We start from the raw sequence: 13,016 nt of genomic DNA, 5'->3' as shown, positions 1-13,016 counted from the left end.
TAGAAAGCCTCATCTTTCTCCCGCGGAGCTGCTGGTAGTTTCGAACCGCTGACCTTAAGGTTCGCAGCCCAATTCGTAACCACTACGCTACCAGTATATATACACACATAAAAAAATTTGTTCAAAAAAGATTATCTTAAAAAAATCAATCATAAAGAGAATCACTTAGCGTTTTCCAGGCAACAGAGAACAGAAGTAAAAGGTACCTGGATTAGAGAGAAGCATACTGTGTGATATAATCTTGTGCCTATTTATATGCATCTTATAATTTACCAATAAAAAATGAACTGTTCATAAGAGATTGTTCTGATCGTTGTATCAGTCAGACTGTAGATTGCAATTATTTTAGTATATTTTCTATGAGTTCCTCACTTTCAATATTAAGTAAAATTTTCAGGCCTTTTTAACAGAAAAAGTTTTCATCTAAAAATGCAGTATTTATTCAAGCCAATCTATATTTATTTAATAATTAAATAGCATGTTCCTGACAAATCAAATACCTCAGGTTTATTTTCAGTAATATTAGTGTAAAAACTGGGGAGTCCTTAGGGGTGCAACAGTTAACACACTTCTTGGCTGTTAGCTGAAAGATTGGAGGTCTGAGACCAACCCAAGTACCTTGGAAAAAAACATCTAGTAATCTACTTTCAAAAGATGAGCCTCTGGAAACCCTAGGGACCACAGTTCTATTCTGACACAGGTGGGTCAACTGAAGAGTAATTGCTGTGGGTTTTATTTGCCTTGGTTAGGTTAGTGTTTGATTTTTTAGTGTTAATGAAAAAAGAAAGAAAGAAACTGTTTGCTTACATTAACTATAAAAAAATAACTATTACTGTTGTTGTTGTTGTTAAATACCATTGAGTTGGTTCCAACTCATAGCGACCATGTATGTACAGGGTTTCCAAGGAGTGACTGGTGAGTTTGAACCACCAACCTTGTGGTTCAAACTGACCTTGGGGGTTTCGTGCTTTATCCCAGAGCACGACATCGGGACTCCAAAAAATAACTATACTCGGTGAAAACCCATCTTGAGAAGTAGTGTTAAGAAATTATCTCGCCTACAATCTTAAATTTCCGAGAACAATGGATTTTCTAAACAAAATCCACAATTTTAACAATTACAGCTAGTATTTTGTATTACATAAGATGTTAAGATTTCAAATATTTTAACAGAGCTAAAAATTAAAGCAGAATTGTTATATTCATTGTGGACAAAGTTAAAATGCACAAAAAGATATTTTATATTGTTAGATAAAATTTAATGGTGTCTAATTTAATTAACTGAAACCAAAAGTTCACTGTTTTCGATTCGATTCTGACTCCGAGTAATCCTGTAAGACTAAGCAGAAAGTTCCCTAAGGTTTGATGAGACTGTCAATCTTTAAAGAAATGGACTGCTTTCCTATCTCTCCCTTGCAGCAGATGATAGGTTTGAATTGCCAGCCTTTGGCTAGTGGTGGTGGTGGTTATGTGCCGTGGAGTCGGTTCTAACTCACAGCAAGCCTGTACAGAGTTTCTGAGGCTATAAATCTTTATGGGAGCAGAAAGTCTCATCTTTCTCCCGTGGAACAGCTGGTAGTTTCGAACTGCTGACCTTGAGGTTCACAGCCTGATTTGTAACTACTACGCTACCATAGCTCCTTTTGGCTAGTAGTCCAATGTTTAATCCACCAGGGCTCCAATTAGTATTACTAATAATGGGGGGGGGAAAGACAGAAATTATTCTATCACTTCCCATTCATGCAATTTCCAGGAATGTCTACAAAATGACTCAATTCCTTTTCAAGGCAGTAAGTGGTTGGGTTGGTGTCATTGGATAGATGTTTGCTAATGTGTGTGTGTGTGTGTGTGTGTGTGTGTGTGTGGAGTGGTAGTTTGAGTTTACTAAGGAGGAACGAGTGCAGCAAACTAACATGATGTTAAAATTGATATTTTAAGAGAAAAAAAATCTGTTTTCACTTAATTATAGCATATGGTTCAGACAAGGACCCAATTTCAGACTTTTTAATTAAATACATGCATTATCTTTTCTAAAGAAAAATGAAAGAAATCTTAGAACTCAAACTAACTTTTGAAATCATTGGATCGTAATAAATGCTAATATCACTTCCTGGTTGGATGCCACTGTCAATCCGGACCTGGGAGAAAATGGGGGAAAAAGGAAAGTAATTTAATGTTGTACAGAACTTTTAAAAACACATTTCATTTTCATAAAGACACTGATAAATAATTTCACTCTAAGTGTAAAAATAAAGAGGCTAAATTATTTTCACCTGTGAAATGCAGAAGCCCATACATCTTTTGTTCGCCCAATAAATGAAAGAAGACAAAAAAAATAATTTTTCCATCACTACCCTGGGATGCCTTGGTCGCTATGTGATGGCATCTTCCAGCTGAAGCCTGGCATGAGTGATACCCCTTCTACTAGCATTGCCCACTTTCCCATGTGAGAGCTCCAATCAGGCCCCAGTCAAAGGCATGTATCAGGACTGAGCGCTGCTCTCTCTATAGAAATGTTGGTCCTATAGCTTTCATGGCTTCAACACTTTCCTTTTGTGCCTCATCCTCTCAACTGTAAAACACCTTCTTTCTGTTACTGTTAGTCTCCTGAGGCTTTACTGTTTACACAGCTTTTCCCATGGCTTCGCTTTGTAAGGACAAAGCCTCAATTAAAGTTCTGATTTTGCAATTTTCATGGGGGGAAAAAATATCGTAAGTTCAAAATATTCTTTTGAAGAATGTGATTGCTGTTAACCAGCCAACAAGTTAGTTAGTGTATCGCTGATGCTTGTTTTCATCTCCCAGTTTGATATCAGCAGTAAGGCACAGAGGTGAGCCATATAAAACTTTTCAAATGAGCAGTTGCTGGAGACTACATAGTTATTAAATTATTGCTACAAAGTTTTGGAATCTGAACTATTTAAACGGTACTTAAAGTACTTCAGGCTGTCAGGCATGTCCTAGGGATCTTGAAGACATAGTAATGCAATCAAAGTTACAAGGACAGCAGCACTGCAATTCCCAGCATAGGGAAGGGGTGAGAAGAGAAGAGCGCAAGCTCACAGAGCTCCTCACCTGTGGGAAGAGACCTTCCTAATAAACAGCAGCTCATCTGTCTGCAGCAAGGCAGAAAAAGGTCAGCCCAGAGGCTGGGAGGCCTTTAATATTTTAATTTAGGCATTTATCAAGGGACCACATGTAGAACCTCTTGTCTAGGATACCCACATGAGGATATGATGACGGCTTTATTATACAATGACACCAAAAGATAAACTGTAGAATATCATTAAAAGAAAAAAAAAAAAAAAAGACTAGTTTTCTCTTTGAAAGATTTCAAAAGATTAACATTAAAAGTTACAGAGTGCTTTTCTCTCTGTATTTGTAAACAGAAAAAGAAATATACACACTTGTATTCATATTCACATTTGTACATGAAAACCTTAACTTTAAATAAAAATCACTTGGGCACATTTACATTTTATAAGAACATATTCAAGAATATATTTGGCTATTATTTTATGAAAATACACTTTAAAGATATAAACTACTAGTAGAATGCTACCAGTATATAGTGGATTATGAGCTGGGCTGCTACTACAGGGACAGTAGTTCAAATCTTCCAGTCGCTCAGAGGGAGAAAGATGAGGTTTTCAGCTCCTGTAAAGATTTACAGCTTGGGAAACTCTATATAGGGTCATTTTGAGTCGGAACCGGCTCAGTGGCACACAACCAGCAACCAAAGTTAAATGGAATTTACAATTTTATAAAAGCTAGAAAAGAATAAGGCAGCTTTGAAAACGATAAAATCACAATCTCCCTTCTCACAACATTTGTTGTTGTAGTTGATGCTGTTGTAAGCTGTCCAGTCAGTTCTAACGCATAGCAACCAATCTTCTAAGAGCAGCTAGTGGGTTTGAACTGCCAACCGTTGGGTTAACAATCCAGTGCTTATACTACAGCACCACACCAGGGCTCTCTAAACATTTAAGAGTCCACAGATTAGCCAAAACCCCAAATCCACTGCTATTGCAGTTGATTCCTAATCATAGTGACCCTGTGAAGGGTTGTTGTTGTTATGTGCCATCGAGTCGGTTATACAACAGAATGAAATATGGCCTGGTCCTGCGCCATCCTCACAATTTACTGCTATGCTTGAGCCCATTGTTGCTGCCACTGTGCCAATCCATCACATTAGGGGTCTCCCTCTTTTTCACTGGCCCTCCACTTTGCCAAGCATGATGTCCTTCTCCAGGCACTGGTGCCTCCACAGAACATGTCTGAAGCATAAGAGATGACACCTGGCTATCTTGGCCTCTAAGGATCATTCTGGCTGTACTTCTTCCAATATAGATTTATTTCTTCTTCTTGTAGTCCATGGTACCTTTAATATTCTTCTACAGCACCATAACCCAAATGTGTCAATTCTTCTATGGTCCTCCTTATTCACTGTCCACTTTGACATGCATATGAGGCCATTGAAAATACCATGGCTTGGGCCAAGGCTCTGAAACTTTATGGGAACAGATACTGTTCTCTTTCTCCCTCAGAGTGACTGGTGGACTCAAACTGCTGACCTCATGGTTAGCAGTCCGATGGATAACCCAGTATGCCACTAGGATCAGATTACACATCAAAAAAGTTATCGTTGGGCTTTCATGTTCTCAATTTTAGTATTAAAATGTTAAAGAGCTAATTTTATCAGCATATAACCTTTAAAAACATAGCATATTTATTACAGTTGTGCTTAAAACTGAGATTTTTACAAATTCCAGAACTCTTGACTTTAAACACAAAAGATGGCCTCAAAAAGTCAGAAAGTTCCATTATCTTTATCTTTTCATTCCATTTCCCCACAAAATTTTGAAGCCTCCTCCTATTTATATAAGACGCTCTGGTAACGTATTGGTTATGAGAGTCTGACTGCTAACCTCAAAGTCAGCAGGTTCAAAACTACCAGCTGTTCCATGGGAGAAAGATGAGGCTTTCTGCTCCCGTAAAGATTTACAGCCTCAGAAACCCTGTACAGGGTCGCTATGAGTTGGAACCGACTCCACGGCACATAACCACCACCACCACTACCTGTCTATGTGCCACCATAACTTGCTACATTTGATGCTAAATCTACTGATAAAATAACACAGACCCAAAAGAACATTCATTACATTCTCCTAGGTTGTTGGTTCAAAACCACCAGCAGCTTCTTAGAAACCCTATACAGGTTCACTATGAGTTGGAACCAACTCGATGGCACTCAACAACAAAGTTCAATAAAAATTTTAGTTACCTTAATAACACTAGCCTAAAAGTTAGGCTACCTAGAGTTCCTGAGTAGAATAATATCTTTGTTATTTACTAAAATGATTATTCTAGAGGGTATGCTATTTTAATTAAAAAACACAAAGTAAAATCAAGATGTACTAATTAACAATTATATTAATATAAGCAAATCAACATTTCCAATTTAAAACTGTAACACAGACAACTCTCACAACTCCTGCTTTTAAAGTTTTATACATAAAGTCCAGCTATGCTTTTATTTCTACCATCAATTATAAATCAAATCAAATCTCCATTCCTCAAAAGAAAAAAAAAAAAGTATACAAATTGGTACTACAAATCAAACAGAATTATAACCAAATTTCTGAGCAAAATAAAACTACAATCAAAAAATAACAAATTTATACAATATGATGACCAAAGATAAAAAAGAAAACCTTCCTTTTGCCATAAAAATAAACCTATGCTTAAAGAAGCATGTTAAAAGGACAAACCATAAATTAAATATGTATTCTTGTGACCAAGGAGGATCAGAGGCAAAAACGAGTTCCCAAGTTAAAACTGAATGATCTAATTTTAATCAGGGAACGAAAAAACAAAAACACCCAAGCACCTTTGTATGAGATTCTGAAACCACTGCTCAGAATTTTCTAGCATAATTAAAATTTCCTTCTTTAGTACCACAGTGGACACTGAAACTATCAGACATCTCCACCCTTCATTCTCAATTCACCTCTCCCCTTAAGCACAACTCCCAGCCCGCCATGTCTACCTGACAAGTGACAGCCCACTCTGATTAAATGCTTGCAAGGGAGGGGCCTCATGGGCCTCCATGACAGGCCAAAAGTGATCACCATGGAGATACATAATTACAGCTGTCAACGCAGCTACTGTCCTGCTGACATCAATTTGATTGCTCCCAGCAATAATGATAGACAAAGCTTAGTGTGCACTCTCCCGCACCCAATCACTTTATCTATTCCTTGGTCCATTTAGCTGACATGCAACATTCACACAAGCAAATAACAGCAGTAAGCAGAACATTTAAGGCATTTTAATTGTTTTTTCTTTCTATGGATGGCTCGCAACTGCAAATGTTATTACATAAAACTCCTGCTGTAACATTAATTGAAGAAAGATTTGGTGGGACAAAGACTGTAGGGGGTATAGTTTGTCCATTATCACTTGTACTTTCAACAGGTCTCACGTTTGAAAATTGCAAATTGCAAAAACTTGCGAGGGCAAAATGTTTGACATCCTGTTAGCTATTACAACATGGTGAAAACTTCTATCAACTACAGTAATCATTATCAATTCTTATTTAATACACTTTTGTTTGATTAAAAAATTGTTTATATATGTTCCTATGGTACTTGTTTTTCATCTGTTATTTAACATTACATAATGCCTGTTAAATCTTTACAACATTTTTTCTGCCTTCAGGCTTTGAACACAGCATGGCATCTCCAAGACTAGAAAGGGTCAAGTCCCTTTAGAAAGCACATGGGCAAAAACAATCTAAAAAGTGAAATAAATCATATATCCAATAACATCTTCAAATTTAGATTTCTTCCTGCAATCTTTCACCATCTTCATGCAAGCAATCACACTGAGTAATCAGATTCACAGATGGCACAGCCTTGTCAACCAATGGCCAATATAATGTCATATATTTATGCACTTACTACCTTGATTAAGAAAAAGGGTATGTCCTTGTTCTTTTCATGCAACAGAAACAATTTAAGAATAACAATTAAATATTGAGAAACTATAGGCTAAGTGGACAGTGATCATTTATTTTAAATGGCATAAACAGAATATACTTCGTGAAGTCCAGGACACAATAGAATGAGGCACACTTTGCTTCCTTTAATTCATTTTAATTAAGGAGTTGATTTTGTGATTGAATTTCTTGAAAGCTGACAATACAGACAGCTACTTTAGATTTCTTGAAAAGATTAATATACACAAAAACTCACTTCTCATTCTGGAATTCCATGATCTTTTACATTAAATTTTTCAAAACACTGGGGACATGGGAGACTACTGTTTCTATTATCAGATAGCTCTGGATTTCCCCTGTCAACTGATCTCTGGCTTTCCTGTACACAATAAAGTGCAAAATAGTAAAAATAACAACAACAACAAAATCCTGGACTTCCCCAGGAGTTTCACTTGCCCTCAATTTATACCCTTTGGTTTTGACTGGCTGCCACATAAAAGCAAAACATAAATCAAGATTGTAACTCCTCACATGCAATTCTAACTTAATGACTTACACCAGGTAGATGGACTGGTTCTTGGTACTGAGACAATCTCCCAATGGACGGTAAACCAAAAGACTTGTAGGGATCCTGAAAGTTCAAAGCAAAGGAGCAGTTTTCAAAACAGAAGTCAGCACAAGTAAGGTTAAATATTTATGGAATGAAGACACATTATATGTCTAACTTCAACACACAGTATTTATTAAATAGCCGATTTCGGAATACTGCTTATCTTACTCTGCTCATTCCAGGCAACTTGGAAGTTTATTTTAAAATCAAACAGAACTGTGAGCAGAGTTTAGTATGACCTTAACTTTACTATATTGAAATTGGCAAATTTCCAAAATTAAAAAAAAAAAAAAAAACAACCTTAGAATGGCTTGGGCAAAAATAAAATAACCTAGGTTCTACATCAAAACATATCTAAGTTTGGAACAACAAATGCGGTGCAAGATATTTTGTGTACTTTTTAGCTTCTCAAAACACGTCATACAGCATACATGATCAAATCTGAGAATTTAGTTGTTCATATAAAGATTCGAAAAAAAATTAAAAACAGGTCATCACAATAAATAATATGATCAATGTCATAAAATTAGAAAAAAAAATAACAGTTGAAACATGTCAAAAGCCAATAGTACTAATAACCAAGCCAAATTATATTTTCCAAGATCTTTAAAAAATATTTCAAAAAATATTTAGCATTCTGAAACTCAGATATCATTAATTTATGTTTTATTTCAATACATAGGCTTCAATGTCCAAAAGTAAAAGATAGCAAAAATGGTGACTTGCATTCTGGTTTCAACAGCTTGCAGAATGCTTTATTATCTTATTTACATAGCTATGAAATACATATAAAAGTATTTAACTGAGCTGACATCATGACCAAAACTCATTATTGACATTATGAACATAAAATACATATTCTACCAAAATCCTTGAAACTTAACATTGTTATTGTCACAATCAAAAGAGACAGATTAGGAAAAAAATAGTCAAAAATGTTAAGTAAACATAGAATTAATAAATAAAACGTACAGACTCGTAACAACACACACACACACACACACACACACACACACAAAATAAATGCTTTCTATTTATTACTAGTAGCATAGTGGGTTAGGGGTATGACTACAAAATGCAAGCTCAGCAGCTGGAATCTACCAGCTTCTCTGCAGGAGAAAAAATGAGGCTTTCTGCTCTCATAAAGATTTACAGCCTCAGAAACCCTATACAAGGAGTCAGAAGCAGCTCCGTGGCACACAACCATCAAAAATTTATTAATAAACAAATGGACAAAAAAAATGACCCATTTAAGTTCAAGAATATGTACCTAAGGCTGTGATGCCTCTGCCTCTTAAACTGATTGATAATTATTTCCAAATCCAGAAATAACAGATAACCCCAATTTTTTAAAAAACTATTTTATATTAAAGTTTCCTAAACAATGATTTGATTTGGGATCATATAATAAGACACGACATAAAGTTATCAATACTAAATTTCCACTGTGGTTTACTTGATCTGGTATTATGACTGGGAACACAACAAGCATCCTTCTTCTCAACATCAATCATTTTTACCTCAGCATAGACGCGACATTCAACTGCCCAGCCATTGATGGGAATATCAGCTTGTTTGTGCCTGAGAGGGTAACCCTTAGCAACACGGATCATTTCTTGGACTAGGTCCAGGCCAGTAATGCATTCTGTGACAGGATGCTCAACCTGCAAGGTCAAGATCTGCCAGTCAATAGGTATAGAAGAAAGTAAGTAAATACAAATAAAAATGCAAAATTTCACTCTGAGTAAAATAAAGGTGATTATATAATTTAATCATATGTGACAGAAAATCCTCTACATAAAATAAAAGCACAACACAAAACATGATACAGAAATCCAAATCCTATTTGTTAATGTGCTCTACCACTTTTCCCAGATTTAATTTTGATTTGAACCCCTCAAAATATTCCATTTCAATTCTGAAATGAATTCATAGCCTGAAATCATTTAGTTAGCTGCAATCCTCAGTGTGACTGACAATCAACCCATTCTGCTACAATTAACATGGCATCTATAGGGACAGGTTATGATTTTCCAAAGCACAAGTCCACTGTAAGTCTCACTTACCGGCCTGCTTTCACTAACCTGTCCTGACAAGCAGCCAGATTAGCGTAGTCTTACATCAATGCAATGTAGCAGAAAGCAACAGATGGATCCTTCAGGTTTTCTCCCTCCAGACTTCCTTGGGTGCTTACCACGCACAACAGCAAAATGGAGCCAGTGAAATCACTCTGCTCTCTCAGCAAATTACTAGTAACTATTTAGGATGATGCGGTCATGGGATTTCTATGATCTTCCTCACTAACACATGGCTTCATATGCACAAAAGATGCACCTGTGTACATCACTTTAAACTTGAAGATCACTTACAAAACGCTAATTCAAGTTGAGTCAAATAAAGACTCTTTCCAGTGCCATATAATGAATATTTCATCTAAAACCTTAAATAAAGTTTCAGAACTTTTAATATAATTCTGGCCACATCAGCTTTTATACCAATTTTTTCCCCCTAAGAAGTAAACATGCTTTAAATGCGCTTCAGAATAATTTCTTTATCATGGCATGTCAGATTACATACACAGGAAAAGGTCAGTGAAAAAATGACTTGTCTTCTTCAACTATATTAATTGAAGGATGGGACTTTGTGATTAAAATAATCTTGAAGCTTATTATAAGCAGACAATGCCATGGTTAAAAAAAACTTTGTGAAATAAACAGATGGCATCCATAATTAGCTCTGTGTGTGTTATGAGTTTGTTTACAGTTTCAACAACATTTTAAGACATTTTGACATAATTTTAATGACAAATCATCACTAAAATAAGTGTCTACCCTTTGGAAAATAAATGTGGCACTAAACAAAGAGCTGATTAAGTAGTTTAAAATAATTTTTTAAAGTAAGTTATGATTCTGTGAGAAACGAGATGCTATACAACAGGAACAATGAATAAGTTGTTGTTGTAGTTGTTAAGTGCCATCGAGTTGGTACCGACTCATAGCGACCTTATGCACAGCAGAACAAAACACTACCCGATCCTGGTCCAACCTCACTACTTACTGTTGCCACACTTGAGTCCATCGATGCTGCCACTTGCCTTACCAAACATGATATCCTTCTCCAGTGACTGGTCCCTCCTGACAATATGGCCATCCTGACCTCTAAGAAGCACTACCAAAATGCATCTATTGGTTCTTTTGGCAGCCCATTGCACTTTCAATATTCTCCTCCAACCCCATAACTAAAACAAATTCCAGGTGAGAAGGCACTTCACCACTCTACCTACTCAAGAAGTGTACCTAAGACTTGCCAAAGACTTTATAGAAATTCTTTTCAAATAATTCTGTCAGATGAAAAATAAAAGTTTTAAAAATGAATAATTCAATTTATGCATTCTACATCCAGTCCCCTAAAAGTATATAATATGCACCAGGAACATCACTATACAATGGATTACTGAATGAAAGCAAATATACAGTTGGTGGGATTAAAATGTTCGCCACTCCAGAGATGACGTGGCCTTTTCTGGTTTTCTTCATGGGAAATGTATATCAAAGCAATAGAAAGTGTATACAATGGAATATTTATATTCTGTTGTTCTGTGCTGTAGAAGCAGTTCTGACTCATAACAATCCTCTATCTGGTTTCCAAGGAGCAGCTGGTAGGTTTGAACCACCAATCTTGTGGTTAGCAGTCCAGTGATGATCCCACAGCACCACACCCGGACTCCTAAATTTGTAATATTTATAAAACATGTTATTAGGAAAGTTGAAAGAACCAAATTCATTATGAGATTATTTTTTACTTTAGAAGAACTGTCTATACCTGCATTGAAATCTATGAGGGAACTTAAAAAAATTCATGGAAAAGTGGAATTGAAGGATAAAAATAAAACTTATAATCTCTGATTCTCAACATAAGCTTCTCCATTCTCCATTCAAGACACTTGCAAATGATACCAGCCACTGAGTCCAGCTCTAAAGACCTATTTTTTTTTCAGATGAGAAGACAAAAAGCAGCCAAAAGGAGGCAAATCAGGAATGTAAGATAACTGTCTAATGATTTCCCATTGAACCTCTGGTGACGCAGTCCGTGTTTGGTGAGAAGAATAAGCAAGAGCATTGTCAGAGTTGAGGCCACTTTGGTCAAGCTTTCCAGGGTACTTTCTGTTAAAACATTGGCAAACGTTCTCAAAACACGCTCATCATAAGTAGATGTTACTGTTCTTTTGTTGTTATGTGCCATGGAGTCAATTCCAACTCATTGCGACCCAATACAGGGTTTCTGAGGCTGTAAATCTTTATGGAAGCAGAAAGCCTCATCTTTCTCCCAAGGAACAGCTGGTAGTTTTTAACTGCTGACCTTGCGGTTCGCAGCCCGATTTGTAATCACTACGCTACCAGAGCTCCTTGTTATATTTTTATATGGCCCTCCAAAAAATGAACCAGCAAAATGACTGAGCACCCCCAGAAACTGTCGCCATGACCTTGTTCTTGATGAGTCTGCTTCTGCTTGACTAGACTACTTTCATCTCTTAGTATCCACTGCTTTGACTGTGCTTTGTCTTCAGGATTATACTGATGAAACCATTTTCATCTCCTGTTAAAATTATTTGAACAAATGCTTTGGAATCTTCATCCCACTTGTTCAGAATATCCAATGAAAACTCTGCTCTAGTCTGCAGATGATATGGACACAAAAGTTTCAGAACTCATCAAACAGAAAGTTTGCTCGACTCTAACTTTTCAGTCAGAATTGTATAAACTGAACCAACTGAGGTATTTATGGTGGTGGCCATTGTTTCTGCTGTTATTTGTCCATCCCTTCAATTAAGGCATGGCAAGATAAATTGTTTCCAAGAAAACTGCTATGGGTGGGTCTGCTTCTGTGGGCTTCATCTTCTACATCATCTCATCTTTTCTTAAACTGAGTTACCCATCTGTAAACTGTGATTTTGAAAGGCATTGTACCAATAAATGCTTCATAAAGCATCAATGACTTCACCATTCTTCCATTGAAGTTTTACGGTAAATTTAATTTTTGTTCCTACTTCAATTTTAGCAGAATTCGTGTTGCTTTGATAAGGGCATTTTTCCAAATATGTGTCTTCTTCTTAGTACCTCAAACTAAATCCTGTTCAGACATATTATATAACAAGTTAGTAAGAGTTTTTTTGGTGCAAAATTATTTTGTAAATCCCTGCATAGTTTTCGCATACTGTGTCTTCTTCATGAACTTTTTTGAACACTCCTCATAAGTACATTAAACTTACCTTTCAATAGGATCCATAACAGAGCCTTGTATTACACATTTAGAACCATATAGAGCCATATAACAGAAACACAGTCCACACTTCACAATCTAAGTTAGTAACATTTAAGTACTCAACATTGTTGTTGTTGTTGTTGT

General features: G+C 36.1%; 1 protein-coding gene across 1 annotated transcript in view; it reads right to left on the bottom strand.

The window, feature by feature from the left end:
* The window catches only part of PCCA (propionyl CoA carboxylase, alpha polypeptide), a 605,786-nt gene that overhangs the window by 298,188 nt on the left and 294,582 nt on the right, over positions 1-13,016 (bottom strand). The window contains exons 13-15 of the mRNA XM_006846664.1: positions 9,131-9,274; positions 7,557-7,631; positions 2,070-2,138 (exon numbers count right to left, since the gene is read on the bottom strand). Of these exons, the coding sequence (XP_006846727.1) occupies positions 2,070-2,138; positions 7,557-7,631; positions 9,131-9,274 (288 nt within the window). The remainder of the gene's footprint in view (positions 1-2,069; positions 2,139-7,556; positions 7,632-9,130; positions 9,275-13,016) is intronic.

Source organism: Chrysochloris asiatica, unplaced genomic scaffold (genome assembly GCF_000296735.1).
Source record: "Chrysochloris asiatica unplaced genomic scaffold, ChrAsi1.0 scaffold00029, whole genome shotgun sequence".
Classification (NCBI taxonomy): domain Eukaryota; kingdom Metazoa; phylum Chordata; class Mammalia; order Afrosoricida; family Chrysochloridae; genus Chrysochloris; species Chrysochloris asiatica.
Note: the sequence above shows the minus strand (reverse complement) of the source record. Positions and strands in the feature narration are given on the sequence as shown.